The 21,103-nt window shown below is 40.1% G+C and overlaps 1 protein-coding gene across 3 annotated transcripts in view; it reads right to left on the bottom strand.

Annotated features, from left to right (window-relative positions):
- The window catches only part of LOC134027704 (zinc finger protein 609-like), a 57,959-nt gene that overhangs the window by 9,113 nt on the left and 27,743 nt on the right, over positions 1 to 21,103 (bottom strand). For all 3 annotated transcript variants that reach the window (XM_062470715.1, XM_062470714.1, XM_062470716.1), the window contains exon 3: positions 12,180 to 12,405. In XM_062470715.1, the coding sequence (XP_062326699.1) occupies positions 12,180 to 12,405 (226 nt within the window). The remainder of the gene's footprint in view (positions 1 to 12,179; positions 12,406 to 21,103) is intronic.

The raw sequence follows: 21,103 nt of genomic DNA, 5'->3' as shown, positions 1-21,103 counted from the left end.
GAAAGATTTTGCTTGTCTACCAGACTTATATTAGTAAGCAGTATACAAATGGTGGGTTACCATCTGTAAAGTTTTTATTCTGCCCCTTTTAATTATTTGAAAGAAAAAAGTCTAAAGGGACTAGGTCTGTGGTCCATTTTCACTTTGTAGAACTCAAGTCAAGCTTTAATAGTTCTGCCAGTGAAGCACAGCGTAGAGCACACAGAAGTTAAACTAATGTATGTCAGTTACAGCATCAGCAGGCTGGCACAGTGAATATTGAATCTGATACATATCCTTGACATTGCTGGTACGGTATCTTTGGCTTAGGCTACTATTTGGCTTCTGTATTTCCATTTCACAAGTGTAACTTGGCTCAGCACCAGGTTACTTGTAAAGATATTACCAGCGAAGACTGACACTTGACCTGGCAAGATAACAAGGCAAAAATGTTATACTTTGTTTCTTCCTCTACTAGAGATCTGCTGCCTCCCATGAATTGCATTTGTGAACATACTTTTTAGTTAATGCAGTTAATGTACATTTTCTATTTAATCATGGAGTATTCAAAAAGGGTACTTAATTGAAGCTCTAAGTGGATCAGCAAGCAGCAATTTTTAATCTCATTATGGATCTTTCTCAAACATCACAGGGCAGGCTGCTTAAGGATTTAATGCCAATGATAGGCAAATGTACTTCGTTACATAAGAATGATCATTAAGAAACTGTTCCGTATAAAACAAACTTTGGACTTTCAATACAAGCACTAAATAATGACAAGGAGCAACATAGCTTTAGAAAATACCAAGTGGTCTCACTATAAAAATGATCTAGATGTATTACCTCTCTCCATTGGTGATCTCAGAGTGCCACCTCAGCACTGCAGAGAAACCGGAGGCTGCAGTGAAGTAACTTGTCTAATGGCTCAAGAATGCTGGCTGGCAGCTTCCATTCTGGCTTGCATTTTAGTAGCTCAGGAAACTGCCCACCCACTCCTCACTAGGCTAGTTCATAAGCTCCTCCAGCTTTTCTTACCCTGACAAGACTAAGTTCAAGTGTAATTTTTTTCCGCTGAACTACTGCCTCTTGTGTGAAACACGTTATGGTGCATAGGGCACTTATATACTTTTACAGGAACTTGCTGACACTGGGCCACTGGCACTTTGCTGCTCTAGACAGTAAACATGACTGGACGTCTCTGGTCCTTGCCCTTTTGACTGGCGTGAACTGCAAATAAGTGTGTACTAGTAAGGAAGGTCTTTGAGTTTAGTCTTGCACCACCTTTAAAAAGGATTATACCTCTGTGAAGCCTTTTTATACAGGGACTATATGACACTGTCTTAATATTGACATGAAATTCAACCTTGACAGACTGCAGTAATTTCAAGCTGAAAATATATATTTTTTACAAGCTTTATATCAGTCTAAATACCAACACTTTTTTTTACTAAAATGAGAAAACACAATTCTACTTTTAAGCTGATCTTCCATTTCTAAAAAAACAAGCATTTCTGATGAGAAACTCCACTGCCTTAGAATGATTCTTCATGTATCTATACACAAAGAAACCCATGAATTTGGATGTTTGTATGAGTGATCTCACTTAAATCTTTGAAACTTGTTTGCAGAAGGAATGATCATACTGGGTTTCACAAAACAATACAATGTATTTAAAATTGAAGTCCAGTAAGAAAAGGCACAACGGTGATTTCAGACATCCCCCTTCCTTTCCCTTTCCTTTCAACCTCATTAGGGTCGCTAAGGCCGACTGAGTGAAGCCAACATTAATGAGGGGAATTGGCCTGTAATTTCACCTCTCATTTCCTCTCAAATGCCACTGAGGAACACACAGCGGCCCTCTTCCACCAGGCGCCCTTGAATACTATTATTTAACTAGAGAGGGTACAATTTCTGGGGAAATTGTAGGGTGTGCTTGCTTGCGTCGGTTGCACAGGGGTCCGTTTTTTAATGACATTTTTACAACTGATATTTCTGTATATTTTATATAAAAATGCATACTTATTATTTATAAAGATTACATAGATTTAAAAGCATTTTTTTTTGCTGCTCATTTACAACTGAAAATACGAGTGAAGTGTAGAATGAAATAGATGTCTTCTCATTTCCCCTGCAAGAGGCAGCCTCATCGTTGAATCAAAACGAATCAATTTGGCAGACCGGTGTAAAAATTGACCTAATCTCTATGACTTAAACGTCATTTTAAGTTTTTCCCTTCTCATGATATTTTCAGGCATTTAGCCTACTCATTGCATTCATTCATTAATAAAGAACCCCCTTTGAAGATTATTCTACGACGTTACCCGGCAGTGGAAGATGGAATCGCGATTCAAACAGTACCATCTTCTAACTGAAAATATGCCCCCCAAAACGTAAATAAGCTTGACATTCATTTAGTGGAAAATCGCTCATTCATAAAAAGCTCACTGGTAGCGATCATTGTCAGTAACAACGCAAAATGCGATATAGCCGTGTGGAGAAGCTGCCCCGGTAAATTGTACTACTACGGTACAGTACTAGACTACTGCTGTGTTCGTCTTGGTAGCGATTGCGTTGGTTGAATTGGATTTAACGTTCCGTTGTACGGTTTAGGCTGAAATTAATTATTTTCATGAACAGATTGACAACGTTTAGGCTGTGGCAATGAAGTTCAGGTTAGTAGTTAGATAGACCTTTGATTTAAGTAAGGGGAGTGCCGAACATGTTCTGTCGCCGTTTGACTTCCTAAACAGCTGTGTAAGTTAGATGTTTTTGTCGTGTGTCTCGCGTAAGCTACAGCGTTGCAGTGAGCTACACTGGTTTGAAACCACAGGTAATGGTAATTTCACCAACAAATCGTTTACTAATGTCAGAATAAATCCTACAACGAAAATGTATATGTGAGGAATGTTTATTTTAACGATTGAAAACAGATAACGCTACATCATAGACCACTGTAGTATGTGTTGCCCGGGCAACACAGGCTAATGTCATGATGCTAATACTTCAGTGAAATAGTAGACTACTGTTTCCGAAAGTAGATGTACTTCCTTAATAATATCAGCTTATACTGTACATTACACATCACAATTGTGTGTCATATCACAAAGTAAAATGAGTAAATAGTTATCACCCTGGCCTCTTTGCTTGTGGCGTTTCTGCAGCTGCCTTGCAGTAAAGCTATAGTTAGCCTAGCTATCCCCCAAGTTAACAGATGCGAAACGAATGTTCTGCCAAAGGTAGTCACGCGTGTTTTCGTGACGTTAGTGACGTTAGTAACGTCAGTGACTGTGGCTAGCAAATTAGCCACCGTTAGCTTCACTTTTCGCCACAAAAACTTAACTTCAGCCTAAACCATGCAACGGAACGTAAATTCCAATAGAAGCAACTCAATCGCTACCAAGACGAAACTTTTGACACCTACGTTGTCTATGTAGGCCAAATATTGACTGAGTTTTAGGGGGGCAAAAAGAAATAAAAATCATAATAATATATATGTGAGAGAACAAAGGTTGTGCTCTCGCCGAAGGCTTGAGCACACCCAACTAGAAACGGCTGTTCCTGCGAACGGCTGTTCCTGCGAAACAATAGCTGACCATGCTAAAAAAGCGGAAAACTTTGAAAATTTAGTAGAAAGTTATAAGCTGAAGCTTCAAAGCAACCGAAAGGTATTTTTGAAAGGGGCTGGAGCAGCATTCCAACAATGATTTGAAAGGATTTACCATTACTTTTAAAGGGAGAATAATTTGCACAAAAACCTTAATATTTTAAAAAGTATAAAAGAGAGAAATTAGAAAATACCCGCAAGCTGAAATGAATTTCAAAAATGTGTGAGTGACACAAAAGAGGCAGTGTGGAAGCTGAACTGCATCATCTTAACAAAGCTAAGAGCTAAAATAGCCTACAATGCGGGAGAAGCTGAAAGCTGAACTGTTAAACAGAAGAAGAAGTAGGCTAGCTAGTCGTAACAAGAATATTATCGTTTTAACAGCTGAAATTATAGTTGGGATAGTAATAGCAGTAGCAGATGTAGCCTAACATTGAGTGCGTTTACTCGGCTTTCTTAGTAGGATTCAATGTGTTGATGGAATGAAACATACAGCAGTAGGGCCGATACAGGAAGACACGGCGACACTTTGTTGCAGAAGGATGATGGTGCAAGTTTTGTCCGTGGAGCATACAACGATTAATAAAAAAGAATCATGTAGACGCGTTTATTGAGTAATCGCATAACTAAATACACATCTAAACGGAGTAATCGTATAATTGGCATAAACCGACAATTGCTAGTAATCGGGTTTCTCATGGTCAAGTAAACGTACCAATCAACTGTGTGAGAGACTGAGTGGTGCGCGTCTGTCGTTACGGTGATGGCGCAGCTGTGACAGCTAACGAGCTAGGCAGAGAGAAAAACGAACATTTACCTAGCATCCACACCTCAAACAAGTTGACCTAGACGCAAAACTACACGTCCAATCAATAAAATGCCGAGACCCAAGACTCTGCCGAAACTAGAGATGTCCTTTATATGTCTGTGCGGTCAGAAATATGTCTCTACCGGCAGTTTTGAAATCGTCTTCCTTCCTGCTTTCTCTGACGAATTTTACCCACCTCTCCATTGAAGTTAGTGAGAGAATTTGAAAGGCTGCTCTCGCTTCAAGGCTCATAACTGAAAATGTGAGCTCTTTAGTAGTTACATTGGCTGAAAGAGGACAATTCTTCCTACATTTTAATGTATTACTTGTTTATGTAAGTTAAACTATATGAACGTTAGATGAATTTGTTTGACAATTTAGTTGAATATCAGAAAAAGAGCAGCTCATTCATAAAAATCAAGAAGGAGCAAACATTTTAATGTATTTCAAACTGTCATAATTCAAAATTGGCGAATATTTGAAAAAGCTGAATCATTTGGGAATAGCTGAATGTCTTGTGAACATGTTAAAGATTGAATGGTGTCTAGCTGAAAGTATGCATTGCATACTTGCATGAATGATTTGAAAGGATTTACCATTACTTTTAATGGGAGAATAATTTGCACAAAAACCTTAATGTCTTAAAAAGTATAAAAGTGAGAAATACCAGAAGTCATAGCCAACATCTCCTGAAGGAGCTGAACGTTTTGATACAAAAATTGTAGGAATCGGTGAAAGTATGCAGAACTAGTTAAAGGCCAAAAAACGGCGGAAGAACTAAGAAGTTGATATAATAATAAAGAGAAACAGGAAAACAATAGTGAGAATGCTTAACAGCATTCTCACAATAATATATATGTGAGAGAACAAAGGTTGTGCTCTCGCCGAAGGCTTGAGCACACCCAATAAGACCTTAAAGGCAGGGAAAACCAGTTGAAGGGGATGGGGGTTGTACCCGGTTGCATGGGTCACTGGCTCCCCCCTACTGACAATGTGTTTCATTAGGTTCCAGTTGGGGCTACATAATCATGTCCCCTGCTGCTGGTCACGGCTGTAGGCTAGGGTTTCAGTGTCTGACCTCTGGTCTGCTCAGACTCAATGAGACTGTTGGTTTGTACCATTTTCCCTGACCATTGTGGTAAAATAAAAATGGTTGTCCCCTTTAGGCTTACTGGACACAAAACAAGTGTGTTTACATGACACATTTGACATTTTATTAATTTAGCAGACGTTATTATCCAAAGGTATGTACAAATAGTGCCAAACGTACGGCAGAAGATCAAGCATCAGAAGTGCATATTCCTAACAGCATTTCAGTGTTCAGTCAAGAAAAGGTCTCTACAACTAAAAAAGTATGACACCATTATCACACATACATACAATAGAAAATGAAAACTTGGCAATCATAAAGTCAGCATAAAAGCTTATCCGAACAATAACTTGTTTGTGAACCTTAAGCAAGAAAGCAATCACTCTCATAAACTACATAATCGCACTTTCAGCAAAGGTTAATTATCATTACGCACACTGCAACACCGCAAGCTGCTGATGTAAATCGAGCTACTAATAAGGTTTGCAAGTGCTCGGTGTCCCTGTGGAGATTGCACTGTGCTCACACCAGCCATTTTGTAATAAGAGCTCTGTTCTTCAAGGCTCCGTGGCGATGGGAGGTGAGAACTGAAAGGGGGGAGGGGGGCTGGGCTGGAAGTTGTTATGCTTGGTAGGTAGAAAAATGGATGATGATTAAGAGAAACGGGATGACTGCTTGCAAGAAGGATAGCACATGTTGTGGAAAAACAATGTTGACATCTTGACATGTCCTCGCATTTTAAATTACTGTTTTTAAATTACTTATTTTTATTTTTTTTATTTATATAAAATCCACCGCCATTTTCAGTTTCTCCACAATTGTGGTTACATACCCTGAGGGGAAGCAGAGCTCGTGGAGATTCATATAGACTCAATTTTCTTACCTACCAGGCCAAAATTCATTATGAATTTGAAGCTGCTGACCCTTTACTCCAAGTTTGTGAGTGACTGCTGGGTAAATAAGCAGTAGACTTGTGTTGAGAAAGGGACATTCTTATGGGTTATGAGTCATATGTCCACATACCAAAACCAATAGTCTACTGGAGCTGTATTTTCCATGAACTTACTGACATAACTGCATCAGGTGGAGTGAAATTTGTACTTTTATTTTTTTTTCATGTGGTCATAAGAACTTATAAGCAGCACTTTTAAGAAGCACTTTGTATTCATCCAGAACATCAGCTCATGTTGATGAATCATGGGAGTGTTTAACACCTTTTAGCAAGAAGCCTATTTAAATACGGTAGTGAAATTTCTGAGGAGAGTAGGACCACTGTGTACTGTTGATATTCATTTACATGGAATATGATTACAGCACTGAAGAAAAGGGTTTATATGTAGACGAGCAAATTCACTGTCCCTCATCAACAGACCCTGGAGCATTATCCTTCAAATTAGATGACAAAGTGATAAAGCAAAGAAGGGTTTGTCTAAGGAGCATTATTCAAATGCTAGATGAAAGAATACAAGGCTCATTGAGATGTGGCGCATGGATTTCAGTTTTCCATTCTTTAGGACATCTCCTTTACTGTTAGAACAAGTTGGTTGTTCATGTTAGATATCTCAACTTTCTTTTTCCTTTTTGGCCTGTGCCGACAGCTGCAGGCCACTTGTCAGTGTTCACTCCATATTTCAAGGGCATACTGCTAAAGCAAGCTTGCTGTAAGAAGGTAGAACCCCTTGTAAAAACATTTCAATGAGGCCTTTGACAGGTGGTGTTCAAAAGAGCAAGGAAGCATGGCCAGCATTGTGCTTCAGACTAAAGTACTCTCTTCCAACAACCTGACAAGAAGCTTGAAATAAGTCAGTTGTGGCTAAAATATTACTCTCCAAGTGTCCCGGTTAAAAGAAATCATTAGTATGATATTAACCTCTTTCTCCACTGACAACATAATATAGCATAATATAAAGCGAACACTGATGTCACAATTCTCAGCCTGTATTATTAATCTTTTAAGATGCTACAGTGCCTCGAGGACCCACTAGTGAACAGCTGGCATGCATTGCTGATGGGTATGACATAGGGTGGAAGGGGAGGCAGAGGGATATTGGCATAGGTCTGGAGTATTTGGCTAGATGGGCCCTCTCTGTGTTCCCTGAGCCAGGGAGTCTGAGCCAGAGCTTTCTGGGACCCGCTTCAAGAGCAATAAACTTCCCGAGCGTTTTAGAGATGACATTTGGAGGTATCAGCATGCTAAGCCTGAGACGGGTTGGCTCGCTGCTGCCACCCCCACAACCCCCGAGCTGCCACTGACGACAACATTGCCACACTTGTGCTGAGGGATTTGTGTCAAAGCTCAGCCTTAAAATACCAACCCTGCTTCTCCCCTGGTCTTGTTTCATGTGCTTCAAGGTTTTTTTACGTGACAGGATCTCTCTCCCTGTCTCTTACTAGTTTCCTCCTGTCAAGGGTTGAATGCATTAGACCTCCAGAATACAAGGAAACACAATGAAATCTCATTGATTCGCATGCAGATCCATACGACTCTTTAAAGGTCGACATTTGCTAGTCAAATCCATTGCAAAAGGTTTCACCAGGGAATTTACCAGGGAATGGTATTTCTGCATTTTACTTCTTGGCGAGGTGTTGATGTTTAGCTTGAGTTTGTTGTCTGTTTACTTTTGCAAGGGCGAAAGGCAGAGGTAAAGTAGCAGCTGTTGTTGGGCATGCTGAATGAGCTTCGACAGAACTCACACACCACATCGCATGCCTAAGCAGCTCAATATGAGTCTTGTCATGCAGAAGGGGGTAGAGGACTGCTGAGCATCATTACTAATTAGGTTGCATCTCAAATGGCAGTGGCGCCTCTGTATAATGTCGATCCTCCTAGCAGCCTGAATAGATTAGCCCCGACTTCCTTGTTTGGTTTTTGTAAGTTTCAAGGCTTTGACAACATAAGAGATGCGCTTCTCAAGTGTCTCATGGTAAAGAGGTAGACGATAATAAGGGTCTTTCCTATAATTGTGTTACTAATTGTGTTAGGTCCTGGGCAATAAAAACAAAAGCCATATACGATATGTCCTGTGATACACATTTCATCAATAGCAATAAGAAAATTGCTTGATAGAATGATCGATAAATATGTTAATGAACTTAAATGCATTAAATTCAAACCACCAGGAAGGCACATACATTTGTAAAGTTTAGTTGCGAACAAACTCCAAATATGCTTGCTCCCTGGCTCATATCCCTTGATAATGGTGTGTGCTACAAGTCACGCTCAAACAGCCAATCATTGTTTTGTTCAGTGGCACCATCGAAATGTGACACAACAACAGAAACAGAGTGGAGTGAGAAAATGAGTGAGGAAGACATTGCTGATAAAAAGGAACAGGTCAGCTTGCCAGTATGGCAGTTTTTTGTTGTTGTTTTTTGTCGAACCGATAACGGAATATTGTTGTGTAAACTGTTCAGGAAAACCATCCTGACCAAGAGCAGGAATACAACAAATAAACATACTTACTTGATGTAAGCGCAAATTAAAGATTTGTATTTTTGATACCTGATCTTCAAAACCACAGAAAAGATTTGTATCTATGAAATGTTGTTACTGTTTGACAGTAAAATGAAATAAATCCAATATCTGTGGGCGTCGCAGGACTGTAACAAACACGACCAATCATTAAGGTCAGACCTGCACTAATAATTGGACGGCATTCGGACTGAATGCAGTAGTCAGGCAGCGCGTTCTGGAGGAGTGGCTGTGAAGGTTCAAATCCTTTCGAAATCAAACTAAAATTGCTAGGTTCGCAACGCTTACCTACCCTGCCTTTAAGTCAGCAATTGATGATAGTTAGTTAGAGCAGTGGCATTAGGAGTTTAAAAGTAAAGGTCTAACATCTACTTTACCAGTACAGTGTAAACCTCAGTTCCAGGTCCAGAATACCCCCAGTAAGCATGCTTTTTCCATCATGTGACTAATTAAGATATGCAAAATTCACATAATATCGAGAACTTAGCTAGCTAGCTCAATTGTTATAACCAATTTTAGTGCCTACACCAAGCTAATTGATGATAGATTTCTATCTCTTTAAATAAACTGATTATCCAATTTTGCAGGCCTCACTGTTAGTCTCCTTTACAATAAGTCTAAACAAGGCCGTAGCAATGGAGTCAACATTGGGGGGGGGGGGGGGGGCGATTTTTAGTTATTTATTATAATTTTGGACAGCATGCGTGGTTGCCTGTCGTAGCGTAGCACATTTATCTTTTTATATCAATATATTTGAGGGGTCATTTTGACCAGATTTGAATATTGGGGGGGAATGTGTCCCCCCCAATATGTATTATGATTACGGCCTTGAGTCTAAATATGTAACAATGCCATGGAATCAATTTTTAACCAGCCTTTTTAAAGGGAAGTTCCTCTAACAAAGCACATAGGTTTCCAAGTGCAACGACTGTGATATAGATCTGCTTCAGAAGATTAAAAAAAGGCTTCAAACGAGGGGATGTGCACACTGACAACCCTTATGTTTCTACAGCTCTGAGCACTGTGGTAACCTCCACACCTGCAGAACAAGAGTGCCTTTGCCCCCTCACTCTTTAAAACCAATCACCCTGCTGAACCAGGTAGAGGCAGATGAAAAAACAGGGGTCTGTCAACTTTAACCACTACCTCTTTCAGCAGCCAAAATAGCTGCTTGAGAGAATGAGGGGAGGAAGGGAGAAAGACACCAAAGAGAGGAGGAGGAGACACACTTTCTCTGTGGGAAGCAGAGAAAAAGACAGCACACAGACTCTGGCTGGCTCACTGCCACAGTCGTGTCATTAACAGACATGGCCTTGTCTACCGCCTGCACCGTGCCCAACCCCCACCCTGCAGTTGCTTTCCCTTCCTTGGCTTGAAGACTGAGTGAGGGAAAGACTAGTTGGTGCACAGGCTGGAGAGAATCAGACAGTGCCCACGGCTAGAGGAAAAAGCGATGTGAGTGAGAGAGAGCGATAAAGAGCAAGAGCGTGTGAGGGAGAGGGAAAGAAGAGAGAAATAAGAAAAACACTTGAAAGAAGACTGTGTTGTGGGAATGTTGATGAGGCAGGGACCTTTCTACAGTGGCTGCGAAAAGACCAGCAGTCACAGTGTCTGCGTGGGTGATTTGTACCCAGCGTGCCTGCAGAGCGATGGAACACAAGTCTCTTTGAAGATTAGGTGTTTGCATTATTTTGCATGCACAACTGAAAATGAGGCCAGTTATTCAGAACCGACAAACTGGGCCTGCGAGTGATATACCAAAAAAAAAAAAATCACATCAAAAGGGAGGACTTCTGCATCTTTATTTCACTCGGGCCAAACAACATTGTTGGGGGGAATCCAGTTATTCCTTCTTGGCTTAGAAGTAGAGGTTTGTGTGTTGTGAGGTATACTGCTGAAAATGGTCTGTGTATGCCTCAACCAAACAAAATTAAGACCACTGAGAAACTGACTTACATTCACCTTGTTGCTTGATTTCTAAATACCTGCTCTGGAAATGCCATTAAGGAAATGTTCAGGATGTCAGACCTTTGCCTTTTATCCCTCATAATTGTATCTGTCAGAGTTAGATATTTTTCTAAAACTGTTTGATATTATATTAAACACAGGTAAACTGATCCAATGGGTTATCAATTGCTTTTAGGGCTGCAACTAACGATTATTTTAATAATCGATTAATCTGTCGATTCTTTTTTCGATTAATCGGTGAATCTGATTTTTTTTTAAAGCATTAATTTCCAACCCTTTATTCAAAAACAGAGCTGACAGTGCAAATTCACAGTGAAAAAAATCTTCAGAATGTGCACAAACAGGCATACAATTTTGAAAATGTTATTAATATTTGCGTGGATGTAATGCTATTTTCCAAGATGAGCAATTTATTTGAGTTTTGTTTAAAACTTTATTGAAAATTGAAAGGTTGTGGAAGTAGGCCAGACTTTATTAGAATAATCTGGTGTATATTTAAGATTTTTTGACACAATTTTGAAAAGTTAAGATTTGCGAGGATTAAGCTATTTTCAAAGATTAGTTATTTTCTATCATTTTATTTGAAACTTCATTGAAAAAGTAAAGGCTGTGGAAGTATACCAGACATTGTTAAGATACTCTGGTGTCTGTTTGAGGTTTTATATTCCTAAAAATATTATAAAAGTCTACATTTTTCAAAATGGTATGGGTTGTTTTCACCCGGTCCCTAACGCGATGCTGCAAAGTAGCGTCTTCCGAATGTGAGACGAATGTCGAATATGAAACTAACTTCACCTTGGTCAATTAACACACTGTTTCGATGTATTTCGTGTGAAATGCTCCCACACCTTGGATGACTTGGGTCGTACTGATTTCTCTGCCTCCGCCATGTGTTTCAGAACAACGTTACTCAACAACGTCTCTCCGATGGCCTTTCCTCTACCTCCGCTCCGCGCTCAACTAAACTTTTTTTTTTTTATACTCAAACATCTCCGCGACATATTGAGTGGCGTAATAATCGCGCGACACAACGAATCGATAATGAAATTAGTTGCCAACGCTTTTAATATTCGATTTTAATCGATTTAATCGATTCGTTGTTGCAGCCCTAATTGCTTTAATTTATATTCATGAGCCAGACGACACAAAATGGCCTCTTGTTTACATTGAAGTCCCAACAAAGCAGTTTTATCTGTCCCCAGTCTTATGAGCGCAAATAATCTCAGTCTTGTAAGGTTAAACCTTGGATTGCACTTACCGTCTTCTGTTTCCTGCCACACTATGCCCTCCAGGTTAACGCTTGTGCCTGGCTCGCAGGGCCCCAAGCACTCTGGCTCCGTCGCCAACGCCACATCCGTAGTGTTCACAGCCACGGAGCGTGTACGAACCATGATTTGTTCGCATGGCGAGGCAATCTCGGTGTTGCCCACGGCGGTCATGAGGTGGTGAGGTGGAGGGGCTGGCGTGGACACTGGAGAGTCCATCTGGAGGCGAGATGGAAAAGACGACATTAGATGCTTGTCTTACAATAAAAACAATGTAAACATGTGTCAGCAGATTCTTGATGAGGAAATGCCAAAAAAAGAGGAAGTGAAAAACTGTATGCAAGTCTGTCAAGGTAAAGTTGATGCATAGATTAGTTTAGACAAAATGTGCTCTGTTGCGCTTGCGTGACCTTTCTACTCCCCCAACTCCACGAGCTGGTTAGCAAAGAGGCCACTGAACCCTTTCAAACCCCTACAAAGGTGAGGGAGTTGTGAATGCTCCCTCTTCCTTCTGCAAGCTCTCCCCCTCTGTTGCCACACAGTCAGATCTTGACACCACATCATCTCATGGACTGATCACTCACTAATTTGCTCAATTAAGAAGCTAGTTGTGGTGAGGGAAGGGGGCTGTTAGGGCCCAGTAATTGAGTCCACCTGTTCAGAGGCACTGAGATGGCGGAGGGAAAAAAGGGTATGCGCTCAACAAACATGCAAGCACGAGGGGGGGGGGGGGGGGGTCTTTGAAGACAGTCTGAATTGAGCTCCATGGTGGAATAAGGCTTAGAGCTCACTATTCAAAGCAGACTACATTAAAGTGCTTCAGATCATTAGCAGTGGAATAAGCAATAGCACTGCCTAACACTATCCATTAATTGGGAATAGTGTTTTGCCAATGATGGATTCTATTCAGGTTTTGAATACATTTCAACTGACATCCCGTTACAGATTGAGACTACAGAAATAATTAGCCTAACATTTTTGATGTTCTTAAATTTAGAATCTAAACATTTTCAAAGACACAAACAAACCATACATATTGGGATAAATAAAAAATATGCCTATATTGTATTCAATAAAGAATGTATGCTGTAGACCGGATGAGTTTCTTCCAACATTTTGAAAGGATATAGGCTTCTGAGAAATCTTTGTTGACAACCCTGGAGATCAAGCAAGCAAATGAAGGTGGCAGAAGTTGCAATGAGCTGGGGCCTAATGACATCGTAATCATTCTGTGTCAGTTTATGACGCATGACATGGCCAAGCTGTGGGCTAGGCTGAGTGAATGGGACAGGACACGTAATCATCCGAGCTGTCAACCTGCTCTGTTCCCAGTCCTTATAGGAGGTGCAGTGTTCGGTCGACAAGCCCGCACAATGAACCCTCCTTCAAAGTGACAGCTATGCAGTGAAATGCAAAAAAAAAAAAAAAAAAAAAAAAAAAAAAAGAAGAAGAAGAAGAAAAAAGTGAGTGAGTGAGGCCACTACACCTGCTTTCGCTTTTTGAGCTGTCACCACAAACATCCTTCACACGGTTCTCTCCTGGAACCTCACCAGTTCCAACATGCTGCTACAACAACTTAAACTCAAGCTATACATTTAAACTGGGTGTCAAAAGGTAACAACGTGTTTCAATCTAATCTTGCAATAATCCCTGAGTGTAGGTCTACATCTGAGTTGACCTGAACCATGCATCATCCAGAATCACTTTGTAAACCTATTAGGTTATTGGGACTGTAGACCAAGTTTACTAAAGATGGACTGAGACTATCACAGCTATGTAATAACAAGGAATCGTACATTTTCCTTTTACACTCCATGGGAAACGAACTATTGCTGAATAGAACAAAAACAATGACAACAGGACGGCATGTTTCCAGGAAGTGATGAATGAAAAGGATTTCCCAGACTGCATACACTAAGCCTAAGAAGGACTGTGTGTGGAACCAAAGCCTTCACAAATACCTCTGTATCTTTTATACCAAGAGGTGCATAGCTCTAGGACTATCCCAGTCAATTCAGGTGACATACTCTGATCTGATTGCAATCAGAAATTGTAGCATGTTTTTAGACTGGAGACTCTTAATTCAATGTAGGACAATTACAAAATGAATATGTAACCATGAAAAATTACTATTCACAGATTTTATGGACAGATTAATTTCTTGAACATTTAATCTATGCTGGTGTTCTAAACATCAATGTAACTGTCAGCAGATTACTGTAAATGCAAAAATAAATTGTTGTAACATGCTTATCGCTAGTCAGATTTTACTTTGTGGAATAAACGCTTCATTTACATACCTTTCCCCCACCATTTATTGAAAAACTAGGTGTGGATCTTCCCATAGACACATTGATACTACATTTAGCCGACAAGGTGTACCGATTCTAGGAAGGGTAACTTAATATAAGCCACTCACCGGCACTCTTCATTTTATATCTATAAAACTTTGCCATTCTTGTATTGCTATTTGAAACGTTTTGCTATTCGCTTTTTTTTTCTTCCGTTTGTGTTTTGTATCAGATATATTCTTTTCCTTTTTTTGCCACTACATAGCTGTTGTCTGCCATGTCAAAAGAATGTAATTGCCCAGAATGTCCCAGTGTTCTACTCTGTATGTGACCATACATTTCATGACACTACTTTCAAACTTAATGACATTCAGGTAGACAGGAAAGGGTAACTTCTGAATCCACGTAAACCATCTTGAAAAAGTGAGATATTTTCAGCATATAATCCAAATATAATGGTCGTGGTTGAGACTTCCTCCACGACAGTGTAGAGGCCCCTGGTTCTCTATTTTGAGGTTTCCCCATTCTCAACACACTACCACTTACGTTTTGTAAAACCAGTGCGTAGAAGCATGTGGCGGATTGCTTGTCCATATCTGGATAGCAGAATCCGCATGCAAACGAGCTACAAAACTGACTTTTGTTTACAAGCCTCCATTCGACACTTTAGCTGCATTTGTAGCTGTACAAAACAGCTGTAAATCTTAGGGTAGGATTTACAGTCTGGTTATACAGAAATCTCCCCAGCCCACAAGATTTGGAGAGGTTTCTGCATAGTCACGCAAGCCTTCCCTACAAGAACAGTCCCCTGCCATTTTCTAAGAAATAAGAAAAGCCACAGTGACAGTAAACAGATTTCTATGGATCGGGGAGGGGGGGGGGGGGGGGGAAGGAATGAAGAAACCAAGTGCATGGCTTGAGCAAGTATTACAAAGAGATAGTAGGTAGTGTCATATTGAGTCACTCATTTATTTCTCACTTTAATTTGGCAAACCAGTTAAATATTTACCTTGTTGGAAAGTGTGAATTGAATATGAGCATTATAAGTGCTAAATCAGATAGTCTTCTGAATAACTGCCCGACCTGAATCATAATTTAACCATAATATTGTAATATTGTCATATAATAACCATAGCATTGTAAAAAAAAGATAATTGGACCACTTAAGATGTGGAATTCAGCAACCTCTTAGATATTTGTGTATATTGTATAGCCCTTTTTACAATGTCACAAATTGCTTCACAGATGCCCATAAAACTGCACCTAACTCAACCTAAAACCCTCAAGGAAGACAAGGAAAAATTCAGAGGAAAATGGAATAAACCTTGGCAATTTAGTGAAGTATCCCATTCTACAAAGACGCTAGGTGATAAAAAATAAATAATAGGCAGGACACAATTATGCAGTAAGAATAGAAATAAAAGTTAACATTTGAATGCATGGTGCACAGACATTCAGAGTTCTGAATTAGTAGAGCATTGCAGTGTTCTGCATTGTCTGTTTGGGTGGTGTTCAGCTACAGGGCAGTCAGGTAGGAAGCAGGAGCTATGTGTAGTACATCACAGGGCATTAGAGACTAACGTCTGCATTGTCGCTTAGGTCCACAAGACGGTGTAGGATGTCTAGGACCAAAAACTATGTGCAAATGTATATGTAAACTGAAACGTCCCTTCATACAACACATCTTACAACCCTCTCATTAACCACGCATGCAAATACATAAGGTGGCATGAAATTATTTTGCCAAATTGACAGTTTACATGATCAAAATAGGGCCTCCAGTGAAATCTTAATCTTTGAAAACCACCTTTTTCCTGGAAATACGTAACAGCCTGTAAATACAATCAACTTCAAACAAGACAAATAGAGGATTTGAATGTCAAATGTGCACATATTTCATCTAGAGGCATTACAATGTACATGGCAAACGATAATTAGGCCGCAAAATTACTACATTAAATGCAAATCAGATACAAAAAACACAATGACTTGGCTGTAGCTTAACCTCATTCTTATTAGATTTTTTCTAATCTAATTTTGCATTCAATACATGTCTCTTTACTACCATTTCCTTTGCCAACTGAGATGGTACTTCTTTGGTGCAACCTCTAGTTACATTTACCAAGAAAACTGAAGACAATAGAAAGACAAACACTTGCTGATACCAGCAGCTGGCAACGGGCACTTTCAGTTTCCAGGCAACTCTCGGTTTCAGCTTTTAATTGCAGCCTTTCAAAAACACACACAAAAATAAAACTAGACCTAGAATGTTTCTAAACCATTAAGGAGCCAGTTTGTCATTCTAAACAAAGTATTCGAGAGGGGGATCAAAGCATTGAAGGGTAAATGGAGACCATTTTCATATATTCATTTTTGTTTTTTTTATTAATCAATTAACGATTGTATTTTGCCTTCTTAAGATGAAATGAGCTATGCTGGTTCATTAGATATCTGACAATAGAAATAGCAAAACATTATATTATAGCCTTCCTCTGGAGTACATACAGATTATCTTAAAATTGAGGAAAAAAACAGGAGCAGACCAACCATTTGTTTGGTTAAGCACTGTAAGCCACAACAACTCATTGTAGAAGTGATTAAAACTGTAAAATCAAATAACAGGACATCCCCCAAAATAATAGTAGAGGCACATGCCTTGAATTGACTGTCCTTTAATCTCTCAGTCCTTAGCAACATCTTGGGCTGCAGCTCACCTGTTACTAATCAAAAAGAATCTTGGCATTTACTCCAAAATATGAATGGAAGAAAATCAAATGAACTGTCCTTGTGGGCAAACAAAGCACACGTCTACGTGAACTACATTGTTGCTTGAGGCTACAATGAGCATTGCGATTGAAGGGATTTGCACAGATGTAGAAGTAGGTAGCCTACTGAAGAGATAGTAAAGACACTCCAGAAAGGGATGCAAGAGGAATTCAATCTAAATAGACATCAGGTTTTGCAATGAAAGGAACAAGTGAACAAGAGAACACTAAAACATACTAAAATGTAGCTAGTTTATCTCTTATTACACAACAACTTTGATTGGAGGTCGGTGCAAAGTATGTCAGCCCACAACACTCAGACCTCTTCTTTCCATGCTCAAAACAATGATAAAACAGGGTCGGATTACGTTTTTTTTCCAGCTGTTATGGCAGCGGCGAACTGCACTCTATTAGCCTTAAATTAGTACCGTTATAAACCGGAAAGTAACTTAACCGGAAATGAGATTACGCGGATGGCCACGCCCATCGTGACTTCCAGAATAAGGTGAATATGCGTAGCCGGTGGGCCACCTAGCCTGGTCCTAACCAGACCCTCGTACATTTCATTTGTACAGAGGGTCTGGGATCGCGCCATTGACAAGCGTTAACTTCCTTGAAGGCGGGTACTCTGTTTAAAACTATTGGATCTGCCAAGAGCCACTCTGATCTGCCATAACCAATCGCTAGCGTTCGCCTTAGCCAACTCCTTCACCACTACTGTAACGGAGCTAGCTGCCGTAGCTGTAAAATCAAACTTTTCCTGAACCCCGTGGGGAGGAGGGCCACAACATCATGGCCACCAACAAAACTTAGCAAACTACTGTTTTTGCTCCGCCTTTAACTTTTGGATATTCGTCAGCGTTGCCACAACGGACCGAATGAATGGCTTCGCTCGCATCTTTCTCCACTGCCATTACTGAACTACAACTCAAACTAGCACACAACATCAACGTCATTGTTCTCAGCCACTCCTTCTGTTCGCTGATTGGCCATACAAAAAATGTATTTGAGAAAATCGACTTGTACCAAATTCCCAGACCTACAGAAGCAATATCTAAATTGAGCGGAAGCACGTAGGAGGGCAGAGCCAGGCTAGAAGCCACCTCCCAGAAATTCGTTTTTGCATGTTGGGATGTCTGCTAGCATTGTAGTAGCATTTCTACGAGTATTATGCTAGCTAACTTTACCCGGAAGCTAACTAAAGCTAGCTAGCTACCGTTTCTGAAAAATAACTTGCGCTTTGGGGACCGTCAGAAATATTTTGAACTCACATGTCTAAAAGGTAAATAGTTAATTCCCGGGCAATAGAAAACATATATTACGCCTGGGACACACTGCCTGCGATCGGCTGCGACGCTGGAAGCGCCTCCTTTTTTCTTTCGGCGCCCATGTTATCAAATGGGACCGACCACACTGGCTGCGAAGCGCTGCGATTGCCTGAGATCTGCAGAGATCATTTCGGCAGCTGGTCGAATTTTTTCGTGAGACACTTGCGAAATCGGCTCCAGGATGATGAAATACACCATATTAGTTGATATATTTGAATATAAAAATGTGATTAAGATTTTACTCCATTAATTGTAGACTACGGTGAACATTTGTAAAGTTGTAGACTTTATAATTACACAATGTTGGTTACGAACGTCCTTTACATGTGGTTACCTTGATGAAAACGAATGAAAATAAACGGATTGATCCGTTGAGCTAGCATACCCGTAGTTGTTTTGTTTGTTTGAAAGAAACGAGTTGTCATGCGTTGCACACAACACACACGCAGACATAGCCTACCAAGAGAGAACACCCAAGTCGATTTCTAAAATCAGCATCAAATGAATTCTCGAAGTTGAAAAGCACAGGGAGTTGTTGTATGTCAGCAACAATTTTACAAGGACAACGTAGATAAGGATCAATGCTGGGATATAGCCAATGCCATGTTTATGTACCATGTCAGCGTAAAGGAAATCTCAGAGTAGCTGAAAGGCTTGGTGACCGTCACGGAGTAATGCGCGTCTGGTGTAGTTATGTGTCGTTCGTGAACGATTCGTTCATTTTGAACGAATCCTTACAAGGACTCGGGAGTAACGAGTCCTCTCAAAGAGTGATTCGTTCATTTTCTCGTGGCCGCGCATCGGGACTGTTGCATAGGCTCGTCCAAGTAAACAAAAATTATTAGTTCATTTCCCGACTCGGTCTTCGGGTACGAGTCTTTGGATCATTTTTCACGTGACCTGCATAGGCTCTGTAGTGGTAGCTAGAGGAAACACTAGAGGGAACGATTCGTTCATTTCGCGACTCGGTCTTTCTACGAGTCTTTGGATCATTTTTCAAGTGACCTGTATAGGCTCTGTAGTGGTAGCTAGAGGAAACAAACGATTCGTTCATTTCCCGACTCGGTCTTTCTACGAGTCTTTGGATCATTTTTCACGTGACCTGCATAGGCTCTGTAGTGGTAGCTAGAGGAAACGAACGATTCGTTCATTTCCCGACTCGGTCTTTCTACGAGTCTTTGGATCATTTTTCACGTGACCTGCATAGGCTCTGTAGTGGTAGCTAGAGGAAACGAACGATTAGTTCATTTCCCGACTCGGTCTTTCTACGAGTCTGTGGATCCTTTTTTCACGTGACCCGCATTGTATTTTTTAGTAGAGGAAACAGTTTCCTCATTCCCTTTCGCGTGGCCGCTGTTTCAGTAAGACGTGAATGATATTCGAACATCATTCACGCTACTGGTTTTGTTATTTTCACTTTACATTTACACTTAGTTTAGTGCAGTGTAATTGTTTGCCGTGATAATTAAATGCTAGTGTGATAATAAATGACCAATACAACCATACAAACTGTCATGATACATTATTTTAATGCAGGAATTTCTTTTAAAATAGTATCTGCTGGTGCACGTCATGCACTAACCTACATGAGAATATGATACGTGTTCAAGTACGGCATATATTCCAGTGCGGTTTATAATCCGATTTACAAACACAAAGCTCCCATTCTGGTTGGGTGCGGTTTATAGAAAATGCGTCTTATTTTCCGAAAAATACAGTACTGGTATTTTGGTACTGTGACAACACTAACAGCAACTACTACAAACGTAAAAATGCATTGACAATAATGGGCTAAAGGTACAATAGGTAAGATTGTTTCAGTGAAAAAGAAATGTTTTGTCCTCTACAAACATGTTGTGTAAGCTAATGAGGCCCTAAGAGTTGTTTAGCAACACTAACAGCTCAGTGCCAGAGGAATGTCAATTACAAATTTGAGAGAACCGCTGCTTTCCAGCCAATTATGTTCCAGCAATCCAGTTCCAGCCTTAGGCTAGGCAGGCCTTTCTCCTTGACTCACTTTGGGAAACCACTGTCAATCGAACTTCAGCTCAAAGAAAGCAAGGAAGTTCAAACAAGAACTGGGGGCACCGTTGCTCATAATTGAATATATTTTATTATGTTAACTTTTTCCGGTTTAAGTGTACACAATACTTTGATGACCAGTGTTTAATACTGTGTGGCCATGACAAGATATTTGGGGAGAGAGGAGCCTGAATCCCTGGGGGGCACTGTCTGAGATAAGGTGTTTGGATAAGCTTACAGCTTAACTGTACTCTGAATTATAGACCTTCATTGAATCATCAGGTAGTAGAGAAAGCGTTTTCACAAAATACATTTTTGGAATATTAGAGAGGGTCCTTCAAGGATGACCAGACAGCAGCTAAAGATAACTGTGCCAAAGGGTTGTTGAGTCAATACATCAAATAAATAGCCACAAGTGTCAAGGTTTAGCTACTAAAGTAAAAAAAAAAAATATAATAATAATAATTTTTAGTGATCATTGCTCTCCCTTTATAACAAGTACTGGATCATC

Source organism: Osmerus eperlanus, chromosome 10 (genome assembly GCF_963692335.1).
Source record: "Osmerus eperlanus chromosome 10, fOsmEpe2.1, whole genome shotgun sequence".
NCBI lineage: Eukaryota > Metazoa > Chordata > Actinopteri > Osmeriformes > Osmeridae > Osmerus > Osmerus eperlanus.
Note: the sequence above shows the minus strand (reverse complement) of the source record. Positions and strands in the feature narration are given on the sequence as shown.